Here is an 18,488-nt window from a genome sequence, read left to right on the forward strand (position 1 = left end):
GGTAACTAAGAGGCATGGGGCGTACTCAAACTTCTAGTATGTTGATACTGGTGTCAAATGAGGATGACTTGCAAAAAATTAGGGTAATGGGAGCTAAACCAACACCGCCCCGACCCCTAGCTGCCTCCTTCCTAGAACTACGTCTCCTTTAATCGCAAAGTTTTTTTTTGTTCTATCATAAACTAGATCGAAATTCATCGACAGATTTCAAATTTCATCAAAAAATTTCTTTTCGTTTAAGATCTATAACCATGCAAAGCTTAAAATTACCCCCTGAAATAACTTTAAATGGTCTTAACTTTTAAACGAAAAAATTTTTTTGATGTAATTTGAAATCTGTCAATGAGTTTTGATCTAGTTAAATATAAAACAAGCAAAAAAATGAAAAGGGATTTTAGGTATCCTACCCTAGGGGGTGTTATAAGTGGTCGAAAAGGGTTTGCTACAATTATTAATTACAGTGAAAAAAAATTTTTTCTGATCTTTATGGTTAGATTATGATTGATATTTTACTTTTCAAAGTCATACTAGACGTTTGTTCATGGAAGGTTTATTATTTTACATTTTACAAACTAATTTCCGCCCAATAGAAAGCTACTTTAAAAGTGGTTGTAGTTGTAAGCAAAAACCGCGTTTTTTAGCGCCTCTATATAGCTTGGGGTGTGCTCTCCGACTTTTCTCATTCACCAAAACTGATTGAAATCCTGATTAGTAGATTCAAGAGCTTGTTCGGTCTAGTAACCTAAGCCTATAGAAAATAAGAAGTAAAAAAGAAATGCAAGTTTATTTAATAAATATTCGTCATAATTTATTCAAATTTCACGATTCAACAGTTGAAATAGATTATTTAATTACTAAGATTATAAATTATTTTTTATCAAATTAAAAAGTTATTTATCATACCGAAGACTCAACCTTTCAAGTCGATGAATTTGATAATATGTTGCTTAACTATGTCTACCTTCAAAGGAATTGTAGCCCTTAGATTTTTATATCTCGAACAGAACTCCTCTAAATCTTTAACATATGTGGAGCTTAATGATTTTCCAAAACAATCATGGACTATTTTTCTAAATCTCTGAGTACCTTAATGTATCTGGCAGCGGAAACTCCAAGACTAGACTCCTGAAAAAATAGTTCAAAGCTGTCAATGTTTTAAAGCAATTCATTGCAAGAATTGCCTTCCAAACGATGCTGCCCTTGGAAGGACACTCTGCAGATGTTTTTACTTAGTCAGATACTGGTTAACAAAGATACTGTAACCTACATTGATTGTTTTCAAACAAATTTTTTTCAATCTCTTTTAAAATTTTGTCTACAACACCTAGCAATATATGTAGACCAGGAATATTTACAAGTTCTAGTATTTTTTTGTTTTTATAACCTGTTAATAAAGGGGGATTAACAACATTTGTTTACTTTTTTGCTTTTTTAAAGTCTGCACCATCAGCCACCGATTGGTAGTACAATCTACACAAAGATTCTAGAGTATAGTGATCAGCTTTTTGAAAGTCAAGAGATGACTTCATCCAATACGGACAAGGGTGCTTTGATGTTGCAGTTTGTTTTCCAACCATTTAAAAAACCTTTCGATCTTCAGATACTGTGTAATCTACGGATAAAATGTTTAACTTATCCAAAATTAACCTCAAGTTATTGTATTTTTCGTTCAATGAAGGAAAAATGGCCTTAATAGTTTTGGCATAATAGTTTTGTAGACGCTTGAATCTTTAAAATCTTTCCACACATATCCGTCACACTTGCTTAGTTTCTCTGGAATTTTATGATTTTTTAACTGGTTTTAAGGTTATTGACTGTAACTTTAAGGAATCCCTGCCCTCAATCTACACTTAATTTGATACCACCATCATTTATTCCTTGACTTCTGTGATGAAGTACTATTGCTACAAGCTCTTAGATGTCGTTGCAATATACAATAGCAGTATCTTTTTCTACCAACTATACATCCATAAAAAATCAAAATGAATGATACAAATTTCAATCTAGCTATCAACAAATATTTTATTTGGTAATAGTTTATATACCTCTTCGCTTTCATCTAATTCTAATAGCGATGGGAGTTTATCACAATTGAATAATTTTCCAATCATTTCGTTGTTCTCAATCAGTTTAATATTGAAACCAGATTCCACACTTTCCGTCACTTCTCAGAAATTGTGCAATTTCAATTATGTTACGATTACTTAGAAATCATAATGAAGTTATTACAAAAGTTAGCTTTAAGCTCATAACAAACTTTTTTTTAAAAGTATTTTTAAGCAACAAAAACTTACCTGGCATGTAGTTTTAATTGAAGTTTGTTCAATTTATCTAAAGAAAAGAAAGGTTTCTTAACCTCACTCTCTCCGAAAGAGACAGTTAGTTGCTTTGGACCAAAGGTTTTCAAAGCTAAGTTGTTCCCTGAGTCATTTGTGCTGAAATCTTCTATAGAACTAGATAGAACTTTTCCTTGCGTTGTTAGGGATGATGACTTTACAATGGAAGTCAAACTCTTTTGTCTTTCTAACTTCGTACAGGGATGTTGAATTCCTTGTCCCACTTGGGCATAGCAATCTTAACAAATTAGTTTATCTGCAGGTTTATTTGAAACATCTTCAGCGCCTTGATAAACAAGCTTTCCCAACACTCATTCAACCATAGGGGCAAAGATTTTTTCCATTTTTGATTTGCGCCCGTTTTCACAAATTAAACATTCACATTTTCTCCCTCTGATAACTCTGATATTTAGGTCTAAATTGTATAGCATATGTATAGCAACAATAATAGCTAAAATAACAAAACTAAAGTTTAACTAAAGCAAATTAAACATCAATATAGCTATAATTACCTTCACGGCCGCATAGTGAAGTAATGATCAGTCCCTGAAGCTTTTTTCTGCATTTCGAGCAAACCATGGTAGGAAGGTCAAAGTTATCCGCTGAATAATCTTTTCAGAATATACTTTTAATAAGGTTTGATTAGTCATTTTTCTTCTTATTTAGATTTAAATAAGTTGTTTCAGCATTATTTATTGATCTTAAATCCTTGTCTTTCCTGAAACAGCAAATGCAAAATTTTTTAACAAAATCACTGTTCTTTTGCATGTTTAGGCATTTTAAATGAATGCTTCAAATAAATACTTCTGATATGGATTGATAATATTAGCATGATATATAGGTCATATCAATCAAATGTCAATAAAATGACCACAAACTTGCTTTCAGCTCGTATGTCAACGCGTGTGAGGAATTATTATGCAACTGTTAACAATTAGCAACAGGTAGCTTTTACTAATTGTTAATAAAAAAAGGTTACTTTGCTTTGTTTTAATTTCAATAAAAATGTAAACAGAAAGTAATGAAAATTATATAACTGTAAATTTCAATGAACAAAACAAACCTTATTACAAACATTAAAAAAAAATTAATAAATCTATCACAAACATTTCTGAAAATCAAAATACAGAGGCATGGGCATGATTTTGTGGCGTTAGATTCCTAAAATCCCTTTTCATTTTTTTGCTTGTTTTATATTTAACTAGATCAAAACTCATTGACAGATTTCAAATTACATCAAAAAAATTTTTTCGTTTAAAAGTTAAGACCATTTAAAGTTATTTCAGGGGGTAATTTTAAGCTTTGCATGGTTATAGATCTTAAACGAAAAGAAATTTTTTGATGAAATTTGAAATCTGTCGATGAATTTCGATCTAGTTTATGATAGAACAAAAAAAAACTTTGCGATTAAAGGAGACGTAGTTCTAGGAAGGAGGCAGCTAGGGGTCGGGGCGGTGTTGGTTTAGCTCCCATTACCCTAATTTTTTGCAAGTCATCCTCATTTGACACCAGTATCAACATACTAGAAGTTTGAGTACGCCCCATGCCTCTTAGTTACCTATCTTGAACAACAAAATTCCTGGGCACTCCCCTAAATTATGCAATTTCTCCCCAGGCTCCCACTAAAAAAGTTGTCGTTTACATTTTTTGAATGAGGAAATGTTTTCTAAAGATAAAAAAAAAAAAAAAAAAAAAAAAAAATTCTGGGGATGTATTGCAAGGTCTTAGAGCATGTTCCTATGCACCGTGCGCACCTATATTTCAAAAAATATGCACAGGTTCATATTGGAAGTCGCATTATTTACATTGTACGCGCAAACTTAGTAACATTTTATAAATAATGAACATTATTTAAAAAAGCATTGTAGTAACTAACATTATAAATGAAAATACCACACTGTATTAAACATGAATTTAATACAGTGTGGTATTTCTAATACTAGGTAAGTTCTAATACTAATTCTAGTTAAGACAAGAAATGATTAGAAAATAGCATTTTCTATGCAATAACTTTATTGGGCATCAAACAGGATGGGCTACTTAAAATATTTAGTCCTGACATGAACTCTCTGAACTATGCAATTTGAGGAAAATTGGAGCACTAAACCAACAGAACATCTAATCCTAGAGTCGGTAATCTTAAGCAAGTTTTGAGATTAGAATGGGACAAAATATATAGAGCCTTCATTTTGAAACTGTTGAAACGCCTCTGGACGCCAAAGGCGCCCATACCTAGTAAAATGTTTTCTAATGGCCCTAAAGACATTTGTTAAAGTTAAATTGACATCATTATGTTATTTGTTGAGGATAAAACTATTATGCATCCTTTTTTCGATTTTCTAGCTTTTGCTACTCTACTCTGTAGGTACTTTTTATTTCTCAACATTTTCGTGATGTGAGGAAACCAAATTTGAGCTCCTAAAATCGTTTGCAGTAATAACGCGATTATAATTTTGAAGCAAGACATTGATTTTTAGAAAATCACAAGCAATTCTCTGATTAACATAAGCTTCAAAGCTTGTTGAAACAAGCTTTGAAACTTCTGATGATAGTTGAAGCTGCCTGTTTTGGTAAAGATTTGGTATCTTCATACAAATGGGATACTGGAGCAATTTATACCTCTGTGTTTCACTCGGCATTTCAGTCACTTCTTCTAATTTGCTATAAGCTCTCTACAACATCTATAGCAAATTAGAACTTATTGGCTAAACTTAAACAAGGAAAAGTTAAAACAGGTTTCAAAATGACAACAACATTTTATTTCAACGGTTTTTTTAACTTTTACTGGATTGTGTCGGATAAAACACTTTTAAGCTTATTGGTTCTTTTTGAGAAAGAAAGAAGAAAAAAAAAAAAAAAAAAAGAAAAACCCATTCATTTGTTACTACTTTAACTCTTCATTCTGATCATAACTGTTTTGCATTCAGAGAACTGTGTTTTGTTGAATACCAGTGAATAGCACCTCACTATGCACTAAGCAGAAGTGAGATTTTAGACACATATGGCCTAAATTCAAAAACCGACTAAATACTGTGTAGTGAGATGAATCTCTGTAGATCAGTAGAGAATTTGGTACGGTACTTGTGAAAAGTAGGTGTCAGACTCTCCGTTTAAAGTTCTCTTAAGAGATTCAGTTTTAACTGCCAATCGTTTTCATAGATCATCACAAAATGGCTACTTTCATTTTTCATCAACTTTGTTTCCCTCAGGACAAATTTTTGTAGGCCAAATTTTTAAAGGGCACTCAATATTCTTAGTATTGTAGAGCAGCATTGAATTGGTAGAAAAAAATAGAAGCATAAGTGGACAACTGTGGGTCTTCTGCTGTATTTGTTAGCTGGCTGTTTTTCAGTTTCACAATACAATATTGACAGCCTACCTTTGACTTGAATGCCTTTTTCCTTAATTGTTTGTTTCAGTCAAGACATTGAATTGTAGAAAATCAAAGGCAACTCTCTGATATAAAGTTCAATGAAACGAATTTAATGTTAGTAGTGCTGTAGCATTTTATTAGATTAATGTAGTCCTTAGCAAACTGTTTGGTTCCTAGTTATTTTAAACTTGTGCAGTTACTGTCTAGTTACATCGACATCTAATAGACCAGAAATTTGAGGCAACTGATGCATTTTTTAAAAGTATCAGATTGGCACACACAGAAGAGTAGGTTAAAACTAATGTTCGACCTGTATCTATTTCTTATATGTTTTCTACTAAAAAACTTTCAGTACAAAAGAAGAGCGCACTAGTTTCAGAACCAAATATTTTCTGATAATTATCTCTTGTTATTGTTAACACGTGTCTCGTTTATAACCAGACGAAGCTCTATTAAGTCTTACATTTACGAAAAACTTCTTCTCTGGTGTTTTACACTGAGTAGTTACCTGCAGACCCAATATCTTTTGCAGGCCTAAACTCCCTGTGAAGATTTTACAGCAGACTGACTTATCACTACTCAGATACGCAATGGACATGTGTAGTAAACGTTTAGGAGCTCGCTGTTATTTGATTTGAGAGCCTGATTGCGACTCGTTCTTGAGCGGATTCGAGGAATTAGTAAGATATTGACTTTCGTAACTGAACCAAAACAAAGAGGACGTTACATGTGCTCAATGTAAAAGTTACTAGCTAATTCGACAGTTACTAGCTAATTCAATGTTAAAATTACTAGCTAATTCGACAGAAAACTGGAAAAGTCTAGAACGTTTTTGTATACAGGGAAAGTACTTTACACTACAATAATCACATTTAGCATTCAAAAACACAAGTAATATGTTTTTAATACACTTTCTTTGTGTTATTATGTGTATTTTGCATAATTATTATTAAATTTGAAAAGTTGTTAAGTTAATAGTTTTTTGAACGTTAAAATAAACGTACGTTGTCCCCCCGTCCATTTTCATACGACTTCAACTCAAACGGTATAAATGAGGACTGTAGTGTGATTATAAACAAATCAACATCTGGACGTAGTGACTAGAACTCTAATAGAAAAAAAGTAGAAGCTAAGTGTAATTTGCTAAAAAAAAAAATGTCTAAAGCTCCAGCGATTGGAATCGATCTTGGAACGACTTACTCTTGCGTTGGTGTTTTCCAACATGGTAAAGTCGAGATTATTGCTAACGAGCAAGGAAACCGTACCACTCCTAGCTACGTTGCATTCACTGACACCGAAAGATTGATTGGAGATGCTGCCAAGAATCAAGTGGCTATGAATCCTTCGAACACAGTATTCGGTAAGCCTTGTAAAGAGTCTTGTCTCAACATTTCGTTAAGAAAATAGGTGTAATATTTGGGAAACAGAAGTTTCCAATTGTGAAAACGCATGCTGAAAAAATGGGGTTCTCTTTTTAGATGCAAAGCGACTGATTGGGCGAAAGTTCAACGACTCGTCTGTCACTTCAGATAGAAAGCATTGGCCTTTTACAGTAAGCTTTTTTTTTTTTTTTTTTTGACTTTGTTTATAGTGTTGTGTAAACACACCAAACACTAACTGCATTGCCAAGATGCATGATGACAACAAGCATCGTGAGTGTTTTGTTGTGCATGCATTCCTTTTTTGCTGGCAGTGATAAAGTTGGCTTAGAACGCATGCAGTAGCTTAGAAATTTCTTTTACAGGTTATAGACGAGGGATCTAGACCCAAGATACAAGTGGAATTCAAAGGAGAAACCAAGTCGTTTTACCCAGAGGAGATATCGTCCATGGTCTTGTTGAAGATGAAAGAAATAGCAGATGCATATCTTGGAAAGAAGGTTCAAGATGTCGTGATAACCGTCCCCGCATACTTTAATGATTCGCAACGTCAAGCAACTAAAGATGCGGGAGTTATAGCTGGATTAAACGTGCTGCGCATCATAAACGAGCCGACTGCAGCTGCTATTGCCTATGGCCTGGATAAGAAAGTCGGTACTGAAAAGAACGTGCTCATATTCGATTTGGGAGGTGGTACTTTTGATGTTTCCATACTGGCCATCGAAGACGGCATATTCGAAGTAAAATCGACTGCTGGCGACACTCATCTCGGCGGTGAAGATTTCGATAACCGTCTTGTCAACCATTTTGTTGAGGAATTCAAGAGAAAGCATAAGAAAGACATTTCTGGCAACAAACGAGCTGTTAGACGTCTGAGGACCGCATGCGAGCGAGCCAAGAGAACACTTTCAGCAAGTACACAGGCGAGCGTGGAGATCGATTCGCTCTTCGACGGTATCGACTTCTACACGTCAATTACACGGGCACGTTTTGAAGAGCTGTGCATCGATCTGTTCAGAGGCACTCTCACCCCTGTTGCAGACGCCATTAGAGACGCAGGGAAAAACAGCAGCGGACAAAACTTTTCCAAGTCCGATATCCATGAAGTGGTTTTGGTCGGTGGCTCCACTCGCATTCCAAAAGTGCAGAGCCTTCTTCAAGAGTTCTTCAACGGAAAAGAGCTTAACAAGTCTATCAACCCAGACGAAGCCGTGGCATACGGCGCTGCAGTTCAAGCTGCCATCTTAGCTGGGGATAAGCACGAGGCAGTTCAGGACCTTCTGCTTCTTGACGTCGCCCCTCTGTCACTCGGAATCGAGACTGCTGGAGGCGTATTCACTCCGTTGATCAAGAGAAACACTACGGTTCCGACAAAATACTCGCAAATATTCTCCACCTATGCAGACAATCAACCCGGAGTGCTGATCCAAGTGTTTGAAGGCGAGAGAAGCATGACAGCCCACAATAACCTGCTGGGCAAGTTCGAACTTTCTGGAATTCCACCTGCCCCAAGAGGTGTTCCTCAAATTGAAGTTACATTTGACGTGGATGCTAATGGCATTTTGAACGTTTCCGCACTGGACAAGAGTACGGGAAAAGAAAACAAAATAACCATTACCAACGACAAAGGGCGCCTTTCCAAAGAAGACATCGAGAGAATGGTTCAAGAGGCGGAAAAATACAAAGCTGACGACGACCTTCAACGAGACAAGGTGCAAGCGAAGAACGGTTTGGAAAGCTACTGCTACAACATGAAACAAACCGTCGAGGACGAAAAAGTAAAGGACAAGATTAGCGACGAAGATAAAAAAACAATCCTCAAGAAGTGCAACGAAACTGTGGAATGGCTAGATCGAAATCAGGTAAGCTTTGTGGTCACTTCTTACAAGTCACTTCTTACGATTACCTACTTAATACTTCTTAATCCTAAAATGAGAGAGGTTTTTTTTTTACTTTTTGAAAGAACGAAAATGCGATTGAAGGGAGTAACGAGCGTCATATTTGTTATTACTTGTTCTATTTTTTTAGACTGCGGAAAAGGACGAGTTCGAGCACAAACAAAAAGAGCTTGAAAAAGTGTGCAACCCTATCATTACGAAACTCTATCAAGCTGGCGGTGCGCCTGGAGGCATGCCAGGTGGAATGCCCGGAGGTATGCCTGGCGGCGGCTCACACAAGGCTAGTTCTGGTGGACCAACGATTGAAGAAGTCGATTGAGATTTGATAGAACTTTAATAGATCTGATAGGCAATTATTTTTGAAACTATATACATTGTAAATATGTTGATATTTTTACACGCATGTACATTTTTGTATTTAGTACAGATAACTAATTTTTATGAGCTGAGTCTTATGAATTGAACCAATTTGCACGTCTTTCGAAGAAGCTACTACAAATAATTTTGAAGTGGCTCCATAAAATTTTGTTTTAATATCAACTCTTGTGGAAGCCTTAATCTTGCTTGCTCTGAGGATCAGGTAACAACTATACTTGACGGAAAATAAGTTTTCCTTCCTCAAATAAAGTTGCTCTGCGAAATGCGTGCCAAAAACGTTCTACAACCCGAAGATTCCACCACAAGACACCACCACATCATAGTTTGGTGTAAATTACTAAAAAATTTACGAAGAAAAAGTTTCTCCTAGAAACTAACATCTCTGAAAAATTTCAGATAGGATTCTACTTGAGCGTCAAAATCAGTTTCATTTTACAGCATGCATGTGTAAACGAGACTTGTACTTGTTACTTCTTCCTCTACTTTCCTTTAGAATCGAAACGTATAAACGAGACATCTCCTTGCCAGCTCCTTCATTTTCCTCTGGAGTCGAGACCCAGGCACTATTGCATTATTTTGGTTTTTTTTCTTTAGGCTTTAAAGCAAAGACCCACTTTTTATCTCATTTCGAAACTTCTGCAAATTTTATGAAAATCAATCTATCTTAAATAATTATCTACAACCGCATTATTCAGTTTTTTTAGCTTTTATGTCATAATGGGTCCTCCAAATACAGCATGATTTACTTTCATGGTTTGTTTTTTATCACCTTTGCTAATTATTCCTTTGATTTTTGTTTAGGTCTTTTTGTTAGTGATCTGTCTCCTTTAGTTAGTGATCAGTCTCCTATTCAGACTGCTGGCATTTCAAAATGTCAGTAGTCCGTTGGCCATTATTTGTAATTTCGTTTCCCTTCAATTAATATTCTTCTTCCATTGCAGTCAGTAAATATTAAAAAAAGCTACATTAGGTAATTTGTAATTGGTCTCAAGTTCAATAGGAAGAGAAGTATAGTTTGTAGGGAAACAAAATTACAAATAGTGGCCAAAGTCACCCCCTCCCTCTTCCCCTCGATTGTCAAAGTCAAAATGACGGTTCTATTTACATTTGAAAAGCACACCAAGACATTTCCTGGATTGAATCTTAAGCTTTTTTTTTTTTTTTTTTTTTTTATATATATGTATATATAAACAGAGTTTCGTTAACAATCGATGCAAAGTAGTTTTTTTACAAACTTTATGAATCCTGATGCTCATTAAATTACTTATATATTGAGCATCAGGATTAATAAAAGTAAGTTGCTTTTACTAAAAATAAAATTAAAATACTGCCAAAGCTCCAAATAAGCCACTTTGTTCAATTACTTAAATTTTGTTCTTAAACTATTTTCTTTCCTATACCTGCTTTTTTGCATTTCTTTTTTGCAATTTGGTAAATATAACATTAACATTGAACTGCGTTTCTTGTTTGCTTAGTAAGAATAACGTCATTATAGACAAGCATTTCAGAAAGACTTTTCTTGACGATTCTTTTTCCATCTTCAGACAAGAACCAAAGTTTCCGCTAGGGTAATTTTTGTCTAAGTCAGACCGATACACTGTATCAATTTAAAAATTATTAGTTGAATGTCATTATTGTGCAAAAATTTTGCATATTAACAAGGAAATAGCTGAAAACAAAAAACCATATTTATACGTTGATAGATTTAAAATACGTAAATATTTTTTGTATTTTCAACTTATAATGAAGCAATTTAAAACAAGCGAAATATTATTCAGTAAAATACTTCAGAGACATACAAAATACCAAAAACAACTCTTTACAAGCGTTTGCACAATGAAGTCAAATCACATGGTATAGGTACAGCAACCGTGCTAAGTATAGCGTTTGAGTTTGTTCTTGCTTTAAGTACTAATCAAATTAGCTGATTGGAGATTCGGTATAACATTTGCAGATGTAATTGCAATAGTTAAGGGTTATTTAGTGTACAAATCAAAGTCATCTTTTCCGCCAAACGGTACACTAGACGGTACACTAGAACAAGAATGGTAAGAAGATTTTACGAAGCGATGAAGTTATATATTAAGCGTCAGAGTAGCAGACAACACTTTCGTCTCCTAGGGCTTCTTTTTTTAACGAAGACAAAATGCTAAGTCATTAAATACACTTCAAACGTATTAAATATTGATACACTTCATAAAAAGACTCTAACGAAATTTGAAAAATGTGTTATAGCACCATCTTGTTAACGCGCAAAAAAAATAATAAACCCAAAAGATTCAACATTCCGAGAGTTAACGCGTTCGCTGCCGAGCTATTTTAAACTATGCATTATTTCTTTGCCGAGCCATAATGTCTGCAATTATAAATTTTTGCCGAGGCTGTTTTGCATGGTTTCATTCTCATTGCCAAGGCTAGATATTAACATTTCAATAAAAAAAAATATTTTTAATCTGAAATAGTTCTATAGTATTTTTTATTCTGAATATAACTGACAAAAAAATGCCCTACGAGTATACTCGTAGTTGGCAAATAAATGACGCCAACTTACTACGAGTATACTCGTAGTTGGCAACGAAAGTGTTAAAGGCCAGGGTCTAAGTACGTTTGAGATGCTAAAAAAAAAACTAAAAAAAACCGATGAGGCCTAAAAGTAAAATCAATTAAAGAAATGCAAGATTGACTTCAGTGAAGATCGATGAAACTCAGCGCATATTTTTTTAACATATCTAATTTCTAAGAAGATTAGCTTTTATTTTATTTTTGATTGGTTTATCTTGATTTTCTTAATATCTTAATTGTTATCAAAAATTTAAGTGGTTCAATTTTTCCTCAATTATAGACTTTCTCTTTCATAATGTTGAGTTTTTCTCAATTTTTATATTGATATAGTGTAAAAAAATTCCCTATAAAGTAAAAAAAAAGTATAAAAATTAACCTTAAATTATTTTTTCCTTAAAAGAAAAATAACTGAATTTGTAGCTTTAAAGTCTAAATTTTTAAAAGATATGTTACTTGACTTCAAAATGTTTAGAATGCATAATGAAAATTTTAAATTACATAAATCAACCTTAAAAAATGCGCTGAAATTCAAAAATCTCATTTCAACTTCAGTTACTTTATTTGGATTTTTAATGAAATATTTTATCTTGCAGTTAATGCCAAGATACTAAGAAGCATTTACTTAAAAAAAGCATCAATATTCCCATTCTTCATTATCAAAAAATCAAACAAACAACAAACTATGTTCAAGCAAAATATGAAGCACCTATTTTAGCTGTATAAAAAAGATAAAATAAAAGAGAATAAAAAATTTTATTGTAAGAATAAAGTAACATCGTGAGGCGGAATAATATTTATCAATCGAAAAAAGATGATTACATAAGTTCCGACCTCCGCAGAGAAATTGTGAGTGGGGGAGTTTGCGCCACTTCAAGTTGTAAAAAAAAGATTTAAGTTGTAAAAAAGCATGAAGTCCGCAGAAGATGACACAACATTCTTGGAATGGCTCGAGCAACCGAAGCAAATAATTTTTATTTCCATATTTTTTATACTCTTATGCGTTATAATTACTAAACTTTCTAATCGACGTAAAAATCGCCATAAAGAGTTTCGTGTTCGTGATACTGGCAAAGGTCATCATTGGGTTCATTCAGACTTTTTAAGTAAACCAACCTTCTGCAATATTTGTGAATTCTCTCTAGTTAGAGGTGTATTTTGTGATGTTTGCTGGATATCTGTTCACGATGAATGTGAAGGGGACGGAAATAAGAAATTGGCTTGTAAGGTAACAAGTTTATCAAGATCAAACATGTTTATGCGGCATCACTGGATCAAGGGGAATTTAACTCTTTGTAGTATATGCTCTGTTTGCAATCAATCGTGTGGTGTCGAACCACGTTTATGTGACTACAGATGTGTTTGGTGTCATAAAACTGTTCATGAAGGTCAGTGCTATGCCAAAATGGATGCAGAGTGTACATTTGGTGCGAGACAAGAAATTATTTTACCACCATATTGTGTCACATTAAAAACAATTGGTTGGAGAGGTAGGTGCTCTTATTATTGTATGTTTACTTAATACTCAGTGTTCTTTAATTCATTTTTCTCCATGTTTGACATGAATATACCGTGCATATCTCTCTCCTAAACAGTATAACTTAATGTATCCAACTAGTTTGTTAAATACTCCTTTGATTGTCAATTCTATTTGTGGTTCATGCCTCAAGCATTTTCAATCTTGTGACTTTTTAATAAAATGATAAATACAATGATAAAATATGTTTTTTTAAGGCAGATTTAAAAAAAAAAAAACTAATTTTAATATTATATTTAATAATAGCTTCACAACCTACATTGTGTTAATGACATAGCTGTTGTCATTAACACAAGGTAGGTTATGAAGCTATTATTAAATATAATATTAAAATTAGTTTTTTTTGTGTGAATCTTCTGAGAGGCAAACTGTTTAATTACTACATGCATGAAAGCTTCATGAATATCTAACTAAGCTTTAGAGACTAATAATAGAGGATATCAAAATAGCTAGTCTAGCTATTTGGTTTATTAGAAAACATTAAAGCCAAGTGATTTTTACATTTAAAATAAGTAAATTTCTTTTTATGCTAATATACAGCAAAAAGTATATTTCCATGAATAAAACATTTAGCAAAATGTAGAATAATGAAAAAATACTAATTCTAAAATTTAAAAACTTTAAGTTTTAGGACTTTAAAAGCAATAAAACTTGTTGCCTTAAACTTTTCACTCTTTAGAAGCATGAAATTTATTTAACTGATCACAGTTAAACATTTATTGGTATTTGTGTCCATATTGGGTATTATTTACTAATTGTGTGGGGTTTTTTTAATCTCTGTTTGCATCTAAAAATTCTTTATGATGTCATAATTTAAATTTAAAAATTATCTATGTAATATAGTTAATGTGTGCCTACACTAAGTTTTCAATTCATTTCTGTTTGATTTGTAATCTTGTGATTTAAAAAAAATACATCTGCATATTTATTTAAATATCCATAAATCTATATACAACAATATATATATATATATATATATATATATATATATATATATATATATATATATATATATATATATATATATATATATATATATATATATATATATATAACAATTTTTTCTAGGACGCAGAAATGTTGTAATAAAAGAGGTGAAAAAGCCAAACTTTAAAAAATGGAGGCCTATCTTGGTGTTTGTAAACCCAAAAAGTGGTAGTAATGAAGGTTATAAGTTGTTGCAGGCTTTCAGAGGCATTCTTAATCCAGCTCAGGTATAAATAAATTTATAGAAAATCATATTTTAAAAAAAAATTTAGATCTTTTTAAAAAAATTTTGTAGACATCAATTGTTTTATTTGACATGTTCAACAAGTTTGCTTAAGCACGATGGATACCACAATGCTGGAGAAAATTGTTTATGCACCAATTAAATAAAGACTATTAGTACCACAGTGTTAGTAAATAGAAAATTCTGATCTAAATTTTGTTTCTCAATGTGTGGTTCCTTCAATATTTAAAAGTATTTAATATAATTTTAATGCTGATCATTTAAAAATTATGGTTGCTGCTAATTAAATTTTAGATTTGTTGTTCAAGGGGTCAAATCAATATTAAAATTCAAATAATAAATTAGATTTTTTTAAATTTTTGAAATTCAAATGATAAATATAAGATCACAAATTTCAAAAAGTTTGTGCTTTTTGTTAGTTTCTTCCCATTCCCTTCACTGTTTTCACATGTGTAGTTTTTCATGTATCCTTGCTAAAATATTATATAATTAATGTGTTTGTTTTTTATTAATGCATTTATGATATTGCATTTATTTATAATAATGCATTTATAGTAATTCATTTATAATATATAAATTTATTTTATAATATATTTCTTGTATATTATATTTTGTATTTTTTAATATTATTTTTTAAAATCAATATTAACAAACTTTTTCAGGTGATTGATCTTTCAGAAACATCACCAGAGACTGGTCTTGAGTTTTGTCGTCTTCTGCCTGATATACAGTGTAGAATACTTGTCTGTGGAGGTGATGGGACAGTTGGTTGGATACTTAATACCATTGACAAAATTGATCTTCCAGTGGGTCTTTTTTATTTTTTTATTTTTATTTTTTTAAATATATATATATATATATATATATATATATATATATATATATATATATATATATATATATATATATATATATATATATATATATATATATATATATATATATATATATTAAAAAACTGTCAAAAAATAAATAGTTTAAGAAATTTTAAATTAAAAGTTATTTTTTTTAAGACAAAGCCACAAGTTGGAATACATCCAATGGGTACTGGTAATGACCTTGCTCGGGTAATGGGTTGGGGACTGAAATATGTGGGTGATGAGCATGAGATAGAGGAATTGTTAAAAGACTTTGAAGAAGCAAAAGTTGTTCAATTTGATAGGTAAAAATTTTGCCATTGATAAGTTTCTGCATTTTTTTGTGTGAATTCTTTTAGAATAATAAAAGATCCTGAGGTGTAAAAACAACAACAAATGAGTAACAGATAAAAAATATTTGAATGCATAAAGTTGTTTTTCTTATGTATTATCTTTTATGTATTTATCTTACTGTTAAGTTTTTTACAGCATACAGAGCGATGTTTATTTCCACTGATCAAATCTAAGAATTTTTATAGTTTGTATGGATTTTCATTCTTTATAAAATCTTCCAATTATTTTCTCCCAGATATTTTTTGCTTTTGAAAAATTAAAAAAAATTCAGCTTTAGTGCAATCTTAATGAAAATTATAGTTTCACAACTGAGTAATGTGAATCTTTGAAAAGTGCTCTGAAATTCAAAACACTACTGAATAATTATCAAATTTATTGTTTATCATAAGAGTTTTAAGAACAATAAAGAGGTATGGTCTTTATAAAACAGATATCTAATTGTTTTTACGCATCAGGGTCCCATTAACAGACTATAATAAATATATGTATTCTAAAAATTTAAGTTTAGTGAAAGGAATCTATCATTTGTAAAATTTTTCTGAATTAGATGGCATGTAAGCATAAAAAATTTGGGTTACTTTGGTGAAAAACTACCAACTAAAGTATGTAATTGTTATTTTCCATTCTCTTAAATTTTAGTAAATGTTTATAGTTTTAGACATACAGTGGTGGCCAAAAGTCTTGGAACAACATATTTTATGTTATGATAAATTTTTATACTAAAAATAATAAACGATAACAGTAAAATAAATAAAAAAATAAATAAGTTGTAAGTATTTTTTTAAACAACATTCTCTTTAAAAATATACCTCAAACCTTCAAAATTTATACTTTAGATCAAAAATAAATTTTTTTGGTCGTTAAATGTTTTGTTCCAAGACTTTTGGCCACCGCTGTACATAGTGTGGAAAAAGTACTGACAAAATCCCTCAAAATTAGTTGCATCATTAATATTTGTAATTAAATTTTGCAAATCAATCATCATTCCATATTAATGATTTAATTGCAGTGTTTTAAGTACTTATGAAATAAAAAGCAGTTCACAGTGAAGTCAGTATTTTTTTTCACCTAAATGTGTCACATTATCTAAATTTTGAATCTTGCTAGCTATCAAACTAATGCATTGATTCTTGATTTCATTTATCTATTTACTCTTTTTTACTTCATTTTAGGTCTTATATATGAATAGCTATGTTTCAGTAGGCTGTGATGCACAAGTTACATTAAACTTTCACCGGCATCGAGAATATCAGCCTTTTCTTTTTACAAGTAGAATTATAAACAAGGTAAAAGCCATTATGAATAACTCAAAAAGTATTCAATCATATTAAATATATATTTTTTTTATTTCAATTTGAATGTTACAAAGTTGCCAAGTTAGTTTAAAGAAAAACAATAAAGAAAATTCTTTTGTTAACAAATTTGTAATTTAATGTTTTTCTTCTGAAGAAGTTTCTTAAGTTTAAAAGGTTTTTAATTTTTAAACTCTTAAGTTTCAGGAAACCTAAATCTTTTCTTTTCAGCTTATGTATTTCATTTATGGCTCACGAGATGTCCTTGAAGCAGAGTGTAAAAACCTTCACAAACGTATAGAATTGGAGTTAGATGGTGTCAAGATAGATCTACCACAACTAGAAGGAGTTGTTGTTTTAAATATAAACAGTTGGTGTGGTGGTTGCCAAATTTGGGATGCCATTGACAATGCCAACACTGAAATGCGCTCAGAGTAAGAATACAAACATAAATTTAAAAAAATCATGACAAAACGTTCAAGTTACTTAGAAAATGATTTTCTAAGTTTTGATATTTTCTACAGATTTTCTTTCAGTTGCATTTAATTTTTAAGGTATTTTTACATTTATGAATAACACCAGTGACTGTTCTTTTGTTTCTGTTCAATTTTACAAACAGATTTAATGATGGATATTTGGAGGTAGCAGGCTTGTATTCTTCATTGCACATTGCAAAGTTACAAGTAAATCTCTCAAGTCCGGTCAAATTGGGAAGAGCAAAGCATGTTAAGGTAGCTTAATAGTTTTTGAGTGAGGTTTTTAAGCTTAATGACTTGTGAGTATTTTCTTTTCTTCTTGGTTTGAGGTAGAGAAACAAGAGCAGCTTATAGAGAAGAGATCACAATCTTTCCGAATTTGTCCTTCAAAAACTGTTAAATAAAATCAATATATTTTTAGATCACAATACACAAAACTAAAGAAGCGCGCAATGTGCCTATGCAAGTTGACGGAGAACCATGGGAACAAGCCCCGTGCGTCGTTAATGTGGTTTACCATGCTCAAGCTCATATGCTTCAGAAAGTAATTTAACTTTGTAGTGATAAACATCTACAGCCCTTTGCTGGGCTGGTCTCCCATTTTACAAATTTATATCTGTTAAGTGGTGGGTAAATCTTTTCGTTGCCACTTTCATTAAAAACGTATCTTTTTCATTTCTTAAACGACGCACAGAATGACATATTTTTGGCGTTTTTTTCTTTACATTTTAAACAGAAAAACTATTTATTGTTTTCATTTTTTTATTTTACAATATAAAGATATATATGTATTTATTTATAAAGGGATTTTTAAACGC

General features: G+C 31.7%; 2 protein-coding genes across 2 annotated transcripts; both read left to right on the plus strand.

Annotated features, from left to right (window-relative positions):
- The first annotated feature begins 4,118 nt into the window (after window positions 1-4,118).
- On the plus strand, window positions 4,119-9,430 carry LOC145184404 (heat shock 70 kDa protein). The gene is made up of 4 exons (XM_080060069.2): window positions 4,119-7,069; window positions 7,188-7,261; window positions 7,454-8,950; window positions 9,117-9,430. The coding sequence occupies exons 1-4, from the start codon at window positions 6,865-6,867 to the stop codon at window positions 9,303-9,305; spliced, it is 1,965 nt and encodes a 654-aa protein (XP_079916195.2). The 5' UTR covers window positions 4,119-6,864; the 3' UTR covers window positions 9,306-9,430.
- Window positions 9,431-12,788: 3,358 nt separating this feature from the next.
- Window positions 12,789-18,488, plus strand: LOC145184407 (diacylglycerol kinase epsilon-like). The gene is made up of 9 exons (XM_090093439.1): window positions 12,789-13,413; window positions 14,529-14,674; window positions 15,354-15,497; window positions 15,705-15,853; window positions 16,450-16,504; window positions 17,075-17,188; window positions 17,426-17,628; window positions 17,814-17,925; window positions 18,092-18,488. The coding sequence occupies exons 1-9, from the start codon at window positions 12,834-12,836 to the stop codon at window positions 18,221-18,223; spliced, it is 1,635 nt and encodes a 544-aa protein (XP_089949565.1). The 5' UTR covers window positions 12,789-12,833; the 3' UTR covers window positions 18,224-18,488.

The sequence above is a fragment of the Hydra viridissima genome, unplaced genomic scaffold, assembly GCF_058129835.1.
Source record: "Hydra viridissima isolate aposymbiotic clone 2 unplaced genomic scaffold, HvirCarnegie_v1 scaffold_7, whole genome shotgun sequence".
NCBI lineage: Eukaryota > Metazoa > Cnidaria > Hydrozoa > Anthoathecata > Hydridae > Hydra > Hydra viridissima.